Genomic DNA, 18,465 nt, shown 5'->3' on the forward strand with positions numbered 1-18,465 from the left:
TCAGTATTGCTGGGATGTGGAGGAAAGGTGATGAGAGTAGTTTTTTTGGTCATAGACTGAGAGGCAAATTTTTAGAGTTCTGGATGATAGTTTTTCTATAATTGTTTTTGTCTTTTTAAGGTAGAATTTTTTTTTTTGTCTTTTTAGGGATTTTTTTCCATAATTCAAGATTAGCTAATACATATGGGAGTAGAGGTGGTAGAGAATTTGGGGAAAGAGTTTGAACTCTCCCTGTGGACAACTGAAGAATGAAATACCCAGAGAGAAATAGAGCCCTTGTCAGGGAATGTTGAGAGTCCAGTTTAGTTTTGATACTTTACCTTTTTTAGTGGCGTCAAACTACTAAAGGGAATCACAGTTTATGTGATTCATTTCAGCAGTTCTCAGCAGCTTTGGTTGATAAGAATGGAGGGGATAGTGTGTTGGCTTTTGAGGCTTGGGCTTTGTCAGATGAGAATGATGAAAAGGAAATCAGGGACATGGAACTGAAGATGTTGATGAGAGTGGACTTGAGAATTAGGCTAAATAGAGAAGAAAGAAAAGGCAGAAGGAAGTTGATATATAAAGTGCTGGACCTGAGATTTAGGCTAAATAAAGAAGAAAGCAAAGATAGAAGGAAATTGATATATAAGAAAAACAAACGGAGGAAACAAAGATTTAGAATCCGGATAGGGTTAAAGACCATGTGCAATAGGACTCTATGTTAGAAAGATAGAAAAGGGGGATACCATATTTTAAAAATAGGATTTATTTTTTCAGCTTATTCTTTACAGGTGGAACCATCTGCTTGATAACAAGATCCCAGCTTGGGAGGGAACGGTGAAATAGAAGGAAGGCTGAAGCTGTTTGATTTAAGGAAGTCAAGAGTCTTTGAATTAGTGTTGGATGGGTTATCTGCATGGGTACTGGGATCTCTTAAGGCGATTGCAGGCCTTGTAATGAAGTGGAAGCCTGTGCTCTAGCTTTCAGACACTTCTGTGAATGATGGGAAGTGACAAAGAGGTTGCAGGTTGACAACAGTGAGGATATTAAGAAGGTAATCCAGGTGAGGGTAGGGGCCTAATGATCTAGATGCAGCAACTGGGCTTGAACCTGGGAACTGGGGGTGTGGTACCTTGAACAACTGCCATTGGAAGAAACCTCCTGTGATGAAACTAAAGATGCAGGAAGGATCACTCATGTACTGTCATGTAGTGAGGGTTCCAGAAGACACAGAGGGTGAGCGTGTGAACAGGAGGTGGGCTCATGGAAGAAGAAAACATGCCCAGTAAAGATAGTGGCTGAGGGAGTTCCCGTCGTGGCGCAGTGGTTAACGAATCCGACTAGGAACCATGAGGTTGCGGGTTCGGTCCCTGCCCTTGCTCAGTGGGTTAACGATCCGTTGTTGCCGTGAGCTGTGGTGTAGGTTGCAGACGCGGCTCGGATCCCGCGTTGCTGTGGCTCTGGCGTAGGCCGGTGGCTACAGCTCCGATTCAACCCCTAGCCTGGGAACCTCCATATGCCACGGAGAGCAGCCCAAGAAATAGCAACAACAACAATAACAACAACAAAAGACAAAAAAAAAAAAAAAAAGATAGTGGCTGAGCTGACAGGGATACTAGGGTTTGTGTTTCAAATTATCAGGGTCTTTGGCTACAACAGAGAACAGAGGGTGCCTCTGTCTCAATGTATGTGCTGGTGTTTTTCAGCTCGTTCAAAGGCCTCGTCCTACTACCGTCTTCCTGCATCTGAGCCCACGATGATCACTCATTACTCGAGCATGTCACACCAGCAGAATGGTCATGGTACCCGTAGGTCCCTGACTAACAAGATCCTGTTCTCTTTAGGTGAGCATGATTCAGGGACTTTTTCTCACCAGTGTTTGTTTACCACACGTATAGGACTAGACAGATCCCACGCTCTTGGTCATAGACAAAAGAAGAAAGGCCTGTCTCTCAAAGAGACCTCTCCTGAGCTGGAAAGGGCTCATTCTTCCAACAAAAGGACCAACTTGGAAACTCACCATCCAGGTGAGAGGGGCCTCAGTTCTATCCTCTGGTCTTTGGGGACTAAAGCACTAATCTCCAACGCTCTGCTATCCTGTGGCTTTCTCTATCCACGAGGTAATCTGTTTGAAAAACATCAGAGGGTGAGATTTATCCAGTTTCTACATTTGTCATAATCAGCCCAGCTTGATTAGCCTACAATATAGACCCTGAAACTTACCCAGTGGAGTCTGGGTTGAGCCCTCGTTAAACAAACCGCTTTTGCCATCCCAGCTCATATCCCTTCAGTCTGGGGCCTCCTCTTACAGAACTTGCTGTGTTCAGGCTACCTGCTACACTGGTCATCCTGTTACAGGTTGAGTTCACAGATAAATCTTCTTGATGCTGTCTGGCGACTGCAACCAAAGGGTGTTCCTTGGTCACTGCCTTATGTCCCAAGCAGCTACACTTCTCATGTACATGGCAAATGGAGTCTTAAGTACGTGTCACCATGGCGGGGGGGGGGGGGGCTTTCTACTAAAATAGACTTAAAGGCAGAGTCTTTCTAGTCTCTAGTGGTTGTGGCAAGAGTCTTTGCTATACATTTATTTCATTGTTTAAACATCTTCCTTTCTACCTCCTCTCAACTTATTCTCATTAGGCTAATTAAAGGGAGGGCTTCAGGGTCTAAGGTGGATTCAGATCTCTGTGCTTCCAACTGCTGTGGGGTTTTAGGAAAATTAATTCACTTCTCAGAGTCTTAGCTCCTTCCATTGTCAAGAGAACTTTCTCAGTGTTATCCCCAGAGTAGTTTCTCAGTTTGCATTGGTTTTCTATGTTCTCCTAACATCTCAGTAACTTAGATAACCCTTCATTGAACTTTCTCTTTCATGAATCCTCTTTCTGAAGTAGAAAGAAAAATTACAGTGTAATGCTGGTGGTTTTTATGAATTAATTAGCAACTAATATCTGAAAGGAGACAGTTCCAGGGACTTTACATTCTCTCTCATGTGTGAGGCACTCATCTATTTATCTCCAATTTATAGAGAAGGCCAAGATGCCCATTAGTTAAAGAACTACTACATTTTGAGTGTTAACAGAGCAGAGAATCAATCAAACTAAGACTTGAAATTCAGAGCCTTAGATTTTTTTTTCCCATTAGAGTATAATTGTTTTTTGAGTTACAGTTTTTCTTGCCAATTAATTTCTAAGATGTTCTAAGTACATCATCTTATCTGATAGCCAGATGTGAGGTACTGTCTATGAAAATTGTGTGGTCTTTAAGCAATTTTCATGCCACCAGGACTGGACGCTAGACTACTCTTTGAGGTAGACTGTTGGATGAGAGTTTAAACAGTACCACCATAGGGGTCTTTGGTTCCCCATATCTCTCCTTTATGGCTGCATTTTTAGGGGCAGCTTCCCTAAAGTCAGAACATTACCTCAGTGGTCTACTTGCTACAGAGAAAGTGTGTGTATCCTGGAGGAAGGAATGAAATGGGGGTCTTGGTGGGATCTTGTCAGTGCTGAGCCCTTGTTCTGTCCCACCTCTGAATTCAGACCTGTCTGTCTCAGGTATGTGAAGGGGCCAGAAGCTCCATAATTTATCTATCCTCTCTTTTTTCCTTCCCCAAAGTCTTTGGAGAAAATTATCTTGTGCAGCTGATTTCCCTCCAAAAGGCAGATGGTTCCTGGGATCTGTGTGAAGGTCTGGCCATCGTCCTGGGCGTGAAGTTACGAGACATACGGGATGCATTCACTATCAAGGTGAGATTTAGAGAAGAAAAAAAAGGAGTATATTTTCGAAGGGTTGGGGGGTCACTAGTGAGAATTGGGATGAATCATGACTCACCTGAGGAAGGAGAATACAGGAGGCCATAGACTAAATTAATTTCTAATAAATAGAGGTTGAATATTTTCCTGGCTATGTTAGAGCAGAAAGAGCAAGGAATTGATGGTCTGGCTAGAAGGAGTTGATGGTTTAGAGTTGAAGAATGACAAAGGGAAAATAAAAACCCTCTTCTACTTTTAACTACATTCCCTGACAATCATCTTAGTTATCATCACTAATATTTATTACTTTGTGCCAGGCTGTGTGCTATGTACTTAACATCCATGATCTTATTTTTTCAACACAGCAATTAAATAGAGTAAACCCTACACAAGTTGCTGTTAATAGATGAAGAAACTAAAGCCCAGGAGTTCCCGTCGTGGTGCAGTGGTTAACAAATCCAACTAGGAACCATGAGGTTGCGGCTTCGGTCCCTGCCCTTGCTCAGTGGGTTAACGATCCGTTGTTGCCGTGAGCTGTGGTGTAGGTTGCAGACGCGGCTCGGATCCCGCGTTGCTGTGGCTGTGGCATAGGCTGGTGGCTACAGCTCCAATTGGACCCCTAGCCTGGGAACCTCCATATGCCGCAGGAGCGGCCCAAGAAATAGCAAAAAAAAAAGACAAAAAAAAGAAACTAAAGCCCAGAGAAGTATGTTAATGTCTCTGAGTTACTCACCTAGTCAATGGCCAAGCTAGTTTCAATTTAGGATTATCTGTCTTCAGAATCCACATTCCTCCTGCTCATTATGTTAAAGAGAGTGATTCAGAAATAAACAAAATTTCACCAAAGTCAGGATAGGTGAAGTATTAATAGGGACAACCTTATTATTTCAAATGTGTTTAAGTATGCTGACGAGGTCAAAGTACATTCCAGAATTTCAAGTTAATTTACTAAATCTTTGAATTGAGAGATTATTAAATATGAGACAAATGCCAGAAGCCTGAAAGGCAAGTGTCATTCTGAATTTTCAAAATGTGGAAGATGATTAAATAAACTTCAGATATTCTACAACTGTATCATCCAATGAAGATCTACTAGTCACATACAGATATTGAGTACTTGAAATGTGACAAATGCAAATGAGGAATTAAATTTTTTTACTGAACTGAGATGTGCGGTAGTTGTGAAATACAAACTGATTTCAAAGACCTAACAATAATTATTATAAATAATTATGTTTATATTGATTACATGCTAAAATAATATTTTGAATGTATTAGGTTAAATACAACATATTAGTAAAATCATTGTACCTCTTTATTTTTACATTTTAAGACATGGCTGCTAGGGTATTTGTATATGTATCTAGCATTATATTTCTATTGAAAAATATTATTCTAGAACACATAATTAAAAGGATAATTTATAAATAAATAGAAAATATATGAGGATTATGAAGTTTCAGCTCAGTTTCACTGAGAATAAGACATGTCAGACTAACATTCTCTTCCTTGACATGGTAACTGGGCCAATAAATCAAGAAAATTCCTTCAGTAAGGAATTTGAATTTTTTAATGGTGAGTTTATGGACTGAGTACAGACTAGATGAAAACCCATAATATTGAATAATAAATTTTTCAAACTTGAAACTGACTTTTTCTTTTCTTTTTTTTAGGGCCACACCTACGGCATGTGGAAGTTCCCAGGCTAGGGGTCAAGTTGGAGCTGCCCCTGCTAGGCCAAAGCCTATGCCACAGTAATGCAGGATCTGAGCCACGTCTGCAACCTATACCACAGCTCATGGCAATGCTGGATCCTTAACCCACTGTGTGAGGCCAGGGATCGAACCTGCATCCTCATGGATACTAGTTGGGTTTATTACTGCTGAACCACAATAGGAGCTTCCTTGAAGCTAACTTTTTCTTTTTCTTTTTCTTTTTAGGGCTGTACCCGTGACATATGGAGGTTCCCAGGCTAGGGGTCTAATTGGAGCTATAGCTGCCGGCCACAGCCACAGCCACAGCAACGCCAGAAGCTGATTTTAAACTCACCAGCCTCTGAATTCCCTGAAGGTCCATATTCTCAACGAAGTTGGAGATTGATGCTGTTTATATACAACAAAACTGGGAGAACAGCGTTTTAGACAAGAAAATAAGGATCCCCAAATAAATTGCTTCTAAATCTCCAAAAACACAAGTGGAGAACAGAAGCAAAATAACTTAAGGGCAGTTGTTTATAAAAGCTTAGATGATGACAAACTTAATGTGAATCAGCATGTTTGAAGTGGTGGAGGGCAGCAGGGTTGTCAGAAAAGCTATATGTGGAGAATTGGGGGGTTGTAGTCATAGAATTTTAGAAGTACCAGTGCTTTTACCTCCATTTAAGGAGATCTATTTTAAACATCACTGTGAGGGTTACTAGGCTAGGAGAACAAGCATGGGGTTTCCTACTGCTTGGACATGTGCATTTCCCTTATGGATAAACTAAGGGGACTGAGAATTTTGGTCTGAAACGAGACTACTCAGAGCAGGTGTGATAGCTATTTCCAAATTTTCAAAGTCAGGATATAAAAGAGGAATTTTTCTTGATCTGTTGTCTCGAAAAACTGAATTTAGGAGCCATGGGTAAAAACTCATGAGAGGCTTTTTTCCTGTTCTGTGGCTGAGACTTTCAACTGAACAATATGAACAGTATGACTAACTCAAGTCAACATGGCCTCCAGTCCCAGCTCTGTCATTTGCTAGAAGGCTGACTTTGGGCAAATCACTTTGCTTTTATACAAATCAGTTTTCTCTCTAAAAAATAAGGTTACTGATAATTCCTCATTTGGGAATTTTGTTTTGGTGAGGGTTCAAATAAAAATACATGAAGATACTTTAGAAAATATAAAGCAACTACGCATGTGTTTCTCATATCACTGCTGGATGATATATGATGGAGTGTTTTAGGAATTTCAAGCACTGTCCCAGTGGTTTCACTAGATTTAAAACTTAGAATCTTTCTATCCCTAAGGTCCAGGGCCTGGTAGATGAGGTAAAGAAAGACCAGGTAATAACATTTGGTAACTTTTTGGGACATATAAGTGAAGAGGGAATGGAGTTTTTACATGCCCTCGAGGAGCTTCCTGCCAGCCTGGGGGCTTCAGAGATGTCTCTGTCTGTTGTACAGAATGCTGATTTAACAAGCTGGGCCACAGCCCTGGCGGTGCTCTGGCTGCATGCCAATGGTCAGGACTTGAAGTGTGAGTGGGAGCTTCTGGAAAGGAAGGCGGTGGCCTGGATTCACAACCATGCAGGTAGGAACACAATCCTAAGACCCCATCTCCTTCCGTCTTGAGGAAGCTAGCCATCGTCCCAGGTACTGAGCCCCCAGGCCTGATAGAAGGTTGCCAAGGGAGGGTCCCTGTAATCCCCTCCCCTGACCATCCTGGTTCAGACCTTTCCTGGTCTCTAGGGTAGTTCCTTCCTTGGATGAGGGTGCCACCTGAAATTGGGCACCCAATGGAGGAGGTAAGGAGGGAATGGGACATGGGGACATGTGAACTGGGAAGGACATGAGGTGGCATTTATTCTCATTGTTTCAGTTCAGGGATTACATAGACTCTAGGATGGGACTTGGAGCCTTTACTCCTTGGATGTTTATTATCTCACTGCTACTGAATATTTCTGGAGATGGAAAAGATGAAAGGGAATCTGGGAAGTAGGAAAAGAAAAGTCAGGGGTATTAAAGAAAGATAAGCAGGGTTCAGGGGAGATGATCTGGGGTTTGGAGGAGACTGGGAGAAGAGCATGGCCTGTCCTTGCTGTCCCTCAGCCTTAATTCTTATTTTCTCCTCCTAACAGGCTCTGTCAGGCACTTGCTTGTGAAAAATGCAATCGCTTTCCTAAAATCACCTGTGGATCCCTCTGTCTTTGCCCTCTGAAGATAACATCCAGAAAAACAAGTGCATCTTCTATGCTACCGCCTTTTCCTCTGCTCTCTCTTGTGCTGTGATGTATTTTTGTATTTTACTTCTTGTCCTAAAAGTAGTGGATATCCACCCCACCTTGCCTCTCTGTTCTGGGTTCCCTTTGGAACCTGTTCCCATTCTTGGAGGACTTCAAAGCATTCATAGGCAATAATGTTCCTCATAGGTTTTCCTAGAGAGCGACAACATGAACAATGGGTGACATGGACTCTAGACTAAAGGCTGCAGGTTGATGTTCAGGGAGTGCCTGATTAGAGAATTCTCTGCATTTTATTTGTTGATTATTTTTATATACTTCTCAGGATTAGGCTTTTAAGCTATGTAGTTTTCTATTTTTAGATAGGATGAAGAGTTGGAGGGGAGGTAGAAAGCCAACATTGGGCTGAATATATATAACCTTAAGATCACAGAGAGATGGACTCAAGAAGCCCATGGTGAGAGTTGGCACTGCTAGGGACCTCTTGACTGATTCTGCTTGGGCTTTGCTGGCCTATATTACATGCCTTTCAACCTACTGCCTAAGGGACTTGGGTTGGGTTTACCTGACAAAGACATGTTTTCCCTTAATCATTACACAATTCAGTAAGAGGGCAATAATGGAATCCTTAGTACTAACCTGAACCCATGAGGCTTCTAAGTCAGGATGTGACCTAGTATAATAAAAGAAAAAGCAAGTTTGAAAGGCAATTTTGCCTGAGACCTAAACCTAGACCAGTCACCCCATAAGGAAGAAAGGAGCTCCCAATGTTTCTGACTTATGTCCTATATACCCTATCCTAGTGGAAATGACCCTATTTGATGTGTTGTCTCCTAAAATACCATTATATCAATATTAAAACAGCTATCTCTACACTGAACTTTGTTGTATATGGTCTTTTATAGATTTACTCATTGAACCTGTATTGCTTTTATTATCCGTGTTTTTCCCATCCAACTTTTCTGATGCCTTCACTGTTCATGTTGTGTCCTGTCCTCATACCTTCCATAGTAGGCTGATTTCCTGTCTTATATGAGGCAAGTAAAGGGCAGTGGCCAGAAAACCACTATTGGAACCCTGAGCATATGTTTAAATAGTTCTGTGATGAAGGACAAATTATTTAACCCTCAGGAGATTAGAATTCCAATCTATAAAACTAAGGGATTAAACTAGAACTCTGTTATCACTTTTATCTTGAAGACTCAAGAATTCTGAGCAGGACCTTCATATCTGTACATAAGGTAGAGGATAGCCTAGAGCTGAGTTTGTTAAGCTGCTGCATGAACTGAAATGAGGAAGATTTGCCAGATTTGCACAGTGGCAACTGACCACCCAAGACTTTCTTCTAAGTTCACTTAGAGCTAGGTATGACCTATGGGATAGGGTTGTGGCATCACCTGGAAGCTTGAGAAATGCAGAATTTTAGATAATTCTAAGGACTACTGTATAAAGTCTATATCTTAATAAGGTCTCTGGGGGATTCATTAAACATTAAAGTTTGACACTAAACAAAATGAAAAGACAACCCACAGAATGGGAGAAAATCTTTGCAAATCAATCAACTGACAAGGGATTAATCTCCAAAATTTATAAGCATCTTCTGCAGCTCCATACCAAAAAAACAAACAGCCCCATCAAAAAATGGGCAGAAGATCTAAACAGTTCTCCAAAGAAGACATACAAATGGCCAAAAGCCATATGAAAAGATGTTCAACATCACTCAGTATTAGAGAAATGCAAATCAAAACCTCAATGAGGTACTACCTTACACCAACCACAATGGCCACCATCAAAAAGTCTACAAACAATAAGTGGTAGAGAGAGTGTGGAGAAAAAGGAACCCTATTACACTGTTGGTGGGATTGTAAATTGGTGCAACCACTACGGAAAACAGTATAGAGATTCCTCAGTAAACTAAAAATAGAACTACCATTTGATCCAGCAATCCCACTCCTGGGCATCCATCCAGAGAAAACCATGACTCACAAAGACACATGTACTCCGATGTTCATTGCAGCACTATTTACAATAGCCAAGACATGGAAACAACCTTAATGTCCATTGACAGAGGAGTGGATCAAGAAGATGTGGTACATATACACAATGGAATATTACTCAGCCATTAAAATGAACGAAATACCAGCACTTTTAGCAACATGGATGGACCTAGAAATTATCATGCTAAGTGAAGTCAGCCAGACAATGAGACACCAACATCAAATGCTATCACTGACATGTGGAATCTTACAAAAGGACAGACAACTTCTTTGCAGAGCAGATGCTAACTCACAGACATTGAAAAACTTTTGGTCTCCAGAGGAGACAGTTTGGAAGGTGGGGGGATGTGCTTGGGTTGTGGGATGGAAAGCCTGTGAAATTGGATTGTTATGATAATTATACAACTACAAATGTGATAAATTCATTTGAGTAATAAAAATTAAATAAACATTAAAGTTCGAGAAATGAGGGCTTAGTCTTTTCATATAATAGGGTGTATCCAAGTTTGCCATCTAGATACACTCTAACGATGTAATGACAGAAGAGACAGCTTCCTAAGGACCATAAAACTTGTGGAATGAGTCTCTGCCCATAAAATAATGGCCTTTTGCATTTATCATGCAGAATATTTATATTTGTTCTTTTCCCCTTTTCTCACCCCCAAATTCCACACTTAGAAACTTACTAAGCAAAAAATAAAGAATAGCCTTAATTTTGTCTTCTTTAAAATACAGAATCAACTAGTTTTAAAGTAGCATGGTTTTATTTTTTTTCATTTGAATTCTCATGCTATAAAATGTTGTACTAACTGTAAATTCCTTAAATCTACAACAAATTCTGTTTTCATAATCAACAAGGATATTTTGGCACATGTACTAAAGCCGACTACCAAAGCTGGTGCTTCATGTTTTAGGAAAATGTAAAGCACCATCTGTACTTTCAGGAACTGATGATCTGGGCAGGAAGCCCAGGAGAGAAGCTGCTCCTATTTCTCATTGGTTGGCCTCACTCTACAGTTGTTTCCTGGATGATGCACACTTGGCCACAAGAAGGAAGGCAGATAGCATTGCCTCAGGATTCTCGCAGGCAGACAGAGCCCAGTGCTTCCAGTGCAGGACACTCTATTCTATGTAGACTTAGTGAAACCCATTGCTTATTTCCCCCCAATTCCAATATAGTCATCCTGGGGATTAAATAGCTTTGCTCTTTCTCTCCCAACTCAGTCATTGCTTCCTTAAAAGCAGTCCATCTGCTTGAAGTATGTGATTGACAAGAAAAACAAGAAAAACCCCATGAAATAAGCTAACTCCATGAATCACTTTTCCTTTCAGTTCTATCAGTTTTTACCTCACATATTTTGATGTTCTTGAGTTAGGTACATACATGTTTAGGGTTAAATATTCTTGGATATTTGGTTATATATTCTTTGATACTGGACCCTTTTATCATTAGGTAATAACTTTATCCCTGATCATTTTCCTTTTTCTGAAATATGCTTTGTCTAAAATAAATAGTTACTCCAGCTTTCTTTTGCTTAGTGTTAGCATGCTTTATCTATCATCTACCTACCTGCCTACCTATCTATATTATATATCTTTATTCTTTTAACTTAAGTCTTTATAATTAAATAGAGTTTCTTGTAGACTACATATACTTGGGTGCTGTGTCTTTAGCTACTTTCACCATCTCTAAAGGTAATCATTGATATAATTGGCCTATTTATGGTTTTTTTCTATTTGTTACATTTGTTTTAAAAATTTCCCTTATATTTTGCTTTCATTGATTTTAATTAAGCACTTTATGTGATTTCATTCTATCTATCTCTACTCATCAATTTTATATATATGTCAAATATCAAATATCTCACTTTATGTAGTTCAGGTACCTTTAACAGAGTTTTCCTAATTCTTCTATCCCATCCATTGTGGCATTTCTGCTATTCATTTCTCTCATCCATATATTATAATTGTCAAATGCTTTATTATTATTACTGCAAAAAGTGATCTCTTAGATTAGTCAAAAAGGAGGCAGATCAAGATGGCAGAGAAGTAAGATGTCTCGCTCACCTTCTCCCACAGAAAAACACATCCACATGTAAAATGACTCACACAGAACATCTAGTGAATGCTGGCAGAAGAACTTAAGCCTCCAAAGAGGGCAAGAAACCCTTGACATAACTGAGTAGAACAAAAGAAAAAGAGAGAGAAAAGGAATCAGGACAGGACTAGCATTCCTGAGAGGGAGCTGTGAAGGAGAAAAGGAACCCACATCCTGGGACGCCACCTAACTGATGGGGAGATCAGCCAAGATGGAGGGACCTCAAAGTTGCCGAGAAAAGCACAGCAGCCGGACCGAGGAGGGAAAAGTAGAGTGAGAGCTGCACAGATCATCTGAACCACCGGCTCTGTCACCACAGCCTGAGACACTCTGGTGGGGACTGGGTGCTGAGACTTAGGCTCTGGAGGTCAGTCCTTGGGAGAGGACCGGGGTTGGTTGTGTGGGAATAGCCTGAGAGGCTAAGGGGCTTGTGCCATGGGCAGGGGAGTGGTGTACTATGGCCTGGGGAGTGGAACACCACGGCAGAGGGAACCCGGGAGAAGGTCTGGGCCCGCAGAAGAATCAAGGTGCCATTGTTGGGGAGGGTAAGAGGGGGAAGGGCAGACCACCGTAGGAATCTCCCTGCACACGCACATGCAGGCTCTCAGAGGGTTGAGTAACTCTGGCACAGGCTATGGGTGGCAAGAAGACACTTGCTCAGGCTACGGGAGATTGGTCACTTCTTGTGCAGGCTGCAGGAGGCTGGGCACCTCTTGTGTGAGCTGGTGGTAGCACAGGGCTAAGTGCGATGTGGTGCCCCTTGCGTGATCTACTGGTGGCAGGGACAGTCTGTGACAGTCTTCTCAGAAGCTGGAGGGAGGCGTGGCCTGCCACCACTGGAGGCCTGTGAGTGGCCCCACCTGCAGCCCCAGTCACCTCAGGGGTTGGCCAAAAAAAAAAAGAGGGCACTGCAACCAAGTACCACATGTTGTTGCTCTCATGCTCCTGGGAACACACCGCCCTGCAGCTGCCACTGCCAAATGCTCTGGGTGGCACTCAGATGCTTGATCACTGTCCCTTCCCAAGACCCTACAACAAGGAGAAGTTGGTGCAGCACCTCCTGCATGGGTTAAGTGGGACGGGGTGCTTCCTGCATGGTCTGCAGGTAGCAGGGGCAAACCACTGCAGTTAAAACTGACTCCAGAGGTAGGCATGGCCCACTGCCACAGGGAATCCCTGAACGAGAACCACTTGCATCCCCAACCACCTCAGAGAGCACCACAGAGGAGGACATTGTGACAGAACACCATCTGTCGTTGCTCTTGCTCTCCTGGGAGCACACCCACCCAGCTGCTGCAGTGCCCAGATGCTTGATCACTGTCCCTTCCCAGGAACCTACAACTAGGAGGAGCTGGTACAGCACCTCCTGTGGGGGCTAAGTGGGACAAGGTATTTCTTTCATGGTCTACAGGTGGCAGGGGCAAATCACCACAGTTATCACTAACTCAGAGGTGGGCATGGCCTGCCACCACTAGGGGTCCAAGAACAGGCACCACCTGCAGCCCCCATTACCTCAAGGGCACCACAGAGGAGGGCATCATGACCGAATACCACCCGTTGTTGCTCTTGAACCCCTGGAGGCACACCAGCCCAGTGGCTGTCACTGCCAAATGCTCTGGGCAGTGCCCACACGCTTGATCTTGGACACTTCCCAGGATCCTGCAACTAGGAGCAGACTGTGTAGCACCTCCTGTGTGGGTTAAATGAGACTGGATGCTGCTGTTATGGTCTTCAGGTGGCGGGGGAAAATCACCAGTTATCACTGAGTCCAGAGATGGACATGGCCCACTACCACTAGGGGTCCCTGAACAGGCACCACTTGCGGCTTCAATCACCTCAGAGAATGGCACTGCAATCTCATACTACCTGCTATTGCTCTTATTTCTCTGGGAATTCACACACCCTGCTGCTGCTACTGCCAGATGCTCTGGGCACCTTGTCAATCTGCATAAGGCTCATTACCACTTCCCAGGGCCCTGCAACTAGAAGTAGCCAGTGGTACCTTCCTGCAGGTCATTGCTGCTGTTAAGAGCCCAGCAACCAGGCACTGACTACTAGCCCTACCCACTGTCTCCTTCTCCCCAGAAACACACTCAGAACCCTGGGGATAACAGCCTGCTCACACCAAAGAAAGATACAGCAAATATTCAAATGCCCACACCAAAAATAAATAGTAATCTCCCCACAAAATGCAAAGGGGTGCTCTTGCATAGAAGTAGCCCCCCAAGACTACAGTTTGGCTTCCCTAAACTCACAGAAGAAGAAAAGCATAAGCAAATGAAGAAGCTCAGAAACCATCCCCAGTTAAAGCAACAGGAGAATTCACCTGAAGTAGCAAACAATGAAACAGACCTCTGCAGTCTGATGGACACTGAGTTCAAAAGGGAGACAGTGAAAATACTGAAGGAATTAAGGCTGAATATCAATGAATTAAGAGTGGAGATAAAAAGGGATGCAGATTCCTTTACAAAGGAACTAGAAAATAGAAGGAAGAATTTAGAAAATGTATTTGCAAAGATGCAAACTGAGTTAGAGGCAATAGAGACCAGAATGAGTAATGCAGAGGAATGAATTAGTGACGTGGAAGATAGAATAATGGAAATCACCCAAACAGGACAGCAGACAGAAAACAAAATTAAAAAAAAAAACATGAAAGCAATATAAGAGATCTATGGATAATATAAAGCAGGAAAATCTATGCATAATAGGAATTCCAGAAGGAGAAAAAAAAAACAAAAGGGGATTGAAAATATATTTGAAGAAATTATGGCTGAAAACTTTCCAAATCTAAAGGATACTTATATCAAGATACAGGAAGCACAGAGGGCCCCAAGCAAGTTGAACCCAAACAGAACCAAACCAAGACATTTTATAATAAAAATGGCAAAAGTTAAAGATAAAGAGAGGATTCTAAAGGCAGAAAGAGAAAAGCAAAGCATTAATTATAAGGGAACCCCAATAAGGCTATCAGCTGATTTCTCTACAGAAACACTACAGGCCAGAAGGGAGTGGAAAGATATATTTAAAATGCTGAAAGGAAAAAATATGCAACCTAGAACACTCTATCCAGCAAGAATATCATTTAAAATAGAAGGGGAAATAAAGAATTTATCCAACAAACAAAAGCTGAAAGAGTACAGCAATACGAAACCCATTCTAAAAGAAATACTGAAAGTGCTTTTCTAAATTAAAGAAAAAAAAAGAAAAACTAGGATGGAGGAAACCACAATTGGAAAGCAGTCACTTAAATAAGCCAGCATATAGATCCAAACATGAAGACGTTAAAAAAAAGAAAAAACAAAAAAAGACATCAAAATCATACAATATGGGCAAGGGAAGTAAAAAAAAAAAAAAGATTCTTTTTTTATTTTAATAATGTGTTTGAGCCTATATGATTATCAGGCTAAAGTAAGCAGATATAGGAAGGGGTTAACATACTTAAAAAACAGGGTAACCACAAATCAAACCCAAACATTATATTCACAAAAACTGAAAAGTACTCAAGCATAAAATAAATGGAAACCATCCAACCAAAAAAAGAAAAGAAGAGAATCATAGAGTCAACTGGAAAACAAGGTTTAAAATGGCAATAAATACACATCTATCAATAATTACCTTAAATGTCAATGGACTGAATGCTCCAATAAAAAGACACAGAGTGGCAGACCAGATAAAAAAGCAAAAACCTTCAATCTGCTGCCTACAAGAAACTCACCTGAAGGAAAAGGACACATACAGATTGAAAGTGAGGGGATGGGAAAAGATATTTCACGCCAATGGACAAGACAGAAAAGCAGGAGTAGCAATACTCATATCAGACAAAATAGACTTTAAAATGAAGGCTATCAAGAAAGACAAAGAAGGACACTATTTAATAGATAAAGGATCCATTCAAGAAGAGGATAACAATCATCAATACATATATAGCCCTAATATAAGAGCACCTAGATACCTGCAGCAAATACTGACAGACATAAAGGGAGACATTGATGGGAATACAATTATAGTAGGAGACTTTAACACCCCACTCACATCAATGGACAAATCCTATAGACAGAAGATCAATAAAGCAATAGATATCCTAAAGGAAACAATAGAAAAATTAGAAGTAATTGACATTTTCAGGACATTACATCCAAAAATATCAGAATATACATTCTTCTCAAGTGCACATGGACCATTCTCAAGCATCGATCACATACTGGGGCACAAAGCTAACCTCAACAAATTTAAGAGTATAGAAATTATGTCAAGTATCTTCTCTGACCACAATGGCATGAAACTAGAAATAAACCACAGGGAAAGAAATGAGAAAAAACTTACTACCTGGAGACTAAACAACATGCTACTAAAAACCCAATTGTTCAATGAGGAAATCAAGAAGGAAATTAAAAAATACCTCGAGGAGTTCCCGTCGTGGCGCAGTGGTTAACGAATCCGACTAGGAACCATGAGGTTGCGGGTTCGATCCCTGCCCTTGCTCAGTGGGTTAACGATCCGGCGTTGCCGTGAGCTGTGGTGTAGGTTGCAGACGCGGCTCGGATCCCGCGTTGCTGTGGCTCTGGCATAGGCCGGTGGCTACAGCTCCGATTCAACCCCAGCCTGGGAACCTCCATATGCCGCGGGAGCGGCCCAAGAAATAGCAACAACAACAACAACAAAAGACAAAAATAAAAAAAAATTTAAAAAATTAAAAAAAAAATACCTCGAGACAAATTATAATGAAGACACAACCACTCCAAATCTTTGGGATGCTGCAAAAGCAGTGCTCAGAGGGAAATTCATAGCAATACAGGCCTTCCTCAAAAAAGAAGAATACTGACAACTTAAATCACGACCTAAGTGAATTAGAAAAAGAACAAGAAAAACCTAAAGTCAGCAGAAGGAAGGAAATCATAAAGATCAAAGAGAAAATCAATAAAATAGAGATTCAAAAAACAATAGAAAAAATCAATAAAACCAAGAGCTGGTTGTCTGAAGGGGTAAACAAAGTTGACAAACCTCTGGCTAGACCCACCAAAAAGAGAGAAAAAAACCAAATAAACAAAATAAGAAATGAAAAAGGAGAAGTCACAACTGATACTATAGAAATACATAAAACCATGAAAGAATACTACCAACAATTATATGCCAACAAACTTGATAACCTAGAAGAAATGGACAACTTTCTAGAGACTTACAGCCTACCAAAACTGAATCAAGAAGAAACAGATCAACTGAGCAGACTGATCACCAGAAATGAAATTGAATATGTTATAAAAACATTACCTACAAATAAAAGTCCAGGACTAGATGGCCTCACACGCAAATACTACCAAACATTCAAAGAGGAACTTATACCCATCCTCCTTAAACTTTTCCAAAAGGTTGAAGAAGGAACACTCCCAAAGACATTCTGTGATGCCACCGTCACCCTAATACCAAAACCAGACAAAGATACCACCAAAAAAGAAAACTATAGGCCAATATCTTTGATAAATATGGACACAAAAATTCTCAACAAATTTTAGCCACCTGAATCCAACAACATATAAAAAAGACTGTACACCACGACCAGGTGGGATTCATCCCAGGTTCACAAGGATGGTTCAACACACACAAACCAATCAACATCATACACCACATTAACAAAATAAAAATGAAAAACCACATTATCATCTCAACAGATGCATAAAAAGCATTTGACAAAGTACAACATCCATTCATGATCAAATCTCTCACCAAAGTGGGAATAAAGGGAACATTCCTTAACGTAATCAAAGCCATTTATGACAAACACAGAGCAAATAGAATACTCAATGGAGAAAAGCTGAAAGCCTTCCCACTAAAATTGGGAATAAGACAAAGATGCCCACTCTTGCCACTGTTACTCAACATAGTATTGGAAGTCCTAGCCACAGCAATCAGACAAACAAAAGAAATAAAAGGCATCCAAATAGGAAGGGAAGAGGTAAAACTGTCACTGTATGCAGATGACATGATACCATATATAGAAAACCCTAAGGACTCAACCCCAAAACTACTTGAACTGATTAATAAATTCAGCAAAATAGCAGGATATAACATTGACATTCAGAAATCAGCCACGTTTCTGTATACTAACAATGAAATATTAGAAAAGGAATGCAAAAATACAATACCCTTTAAAATTGCACCCCCCAAAAATCAAATACCTGGGTATACACCTGACCAAGGAGGTGAAAGACTTAGATGCTGAGAACTATAAAACATTCATCAAAGAAATTAAAGAAGATGTAAAGAAATGGAAAGATATTCCATGCTTCTGGGTTGGAAAAATTAATATTGTAAAAATGGCCATATTACCCAAAGCAATCTACAGATTCAAGGCAATCCCTATCAAATGACCCATGACGTTTTTTCACAGAACTAGAACAAACAATCCAAAAATTTATGTGGAACCACAAAAGACCCAGAATTGCCAAAGAAATCCTGAGGAACAAAAACCAAGCAGGAGGCATAACTCTCCCATACATCAGGCAATATTACAAAGCCACAGTTATCGAGACAGTGTGGTACTGGTACCAAAACAGACACACAGACCAATGGAACATAAGAGAGAACCCAGAAATAAACCCAGTCACCTATGGTCAATTAATCTTTGACAAAGGAGACAAGAACATAAAATGGGAAAAAGACAATCTTTTCAGCAAGTATTGCTGGGAAACCTGGA

The 18,465-nt window shown here is 40.9% G+C and overlaps 1 protein-coding gene across 13 annotated transcripts in view; it reads left to right on the forward strand.

Moving 5' to 3' along the window:
- VWA5A (von Willebrand factor A domain containing 5A) overlaps positions 1 to 18,465 on the forward strand; it is a 47,937-nt gene that overhangs the window by 22,166 nt on the left and 7,306 nt on the right. For 2 of the 13 annotated variants that reach the window (XM_021063043.1, XM_021063044.1), the window contains 4 exons: positions 1,689 to 2,009; positions 3,601 to 3,731; positions 6,904 to 7,030; positions 8,880 to 11,799. In XM_021063043.1, coding sequence (XP_020918702.1) covers positions 1,689 to 2,009; positions 3,601 to 3,731; positions 6,904 to 7,030; positions 8,880 to 8,968 — 668 coding nt within the window. In that variant the 3' untranslated portion in view covers positions 8,969 to 11,799. Of the gene's footprint in view, positions 1 to 1,688; positions 2,010 to 3,600; positions 3,732 to 6,903; positions 7,031 to 7,577; positions 8,560 to 8,879; positions 11,804 to 18,465 lie in introns of those variants that run through there. The other 11 variants (XM_021063048.1, XM_021063049.1, XM_005653710.3 and 8 more) reach the window with 7 other exon arrangements.

Source organism: Sus scrofa, chromosome 9, assembly GCF_000003025.6.
Source record: "Sus scrofa isolate TJ Tabasco breed Duroc chromosome 9, Sscrofa11.1, whole genome shotgun sequence".
NCBI lineage: Eukaryota > Metazoa > Chordata > Mammalia > Artiodactyla > Suidae > Sus > Sus scrofa.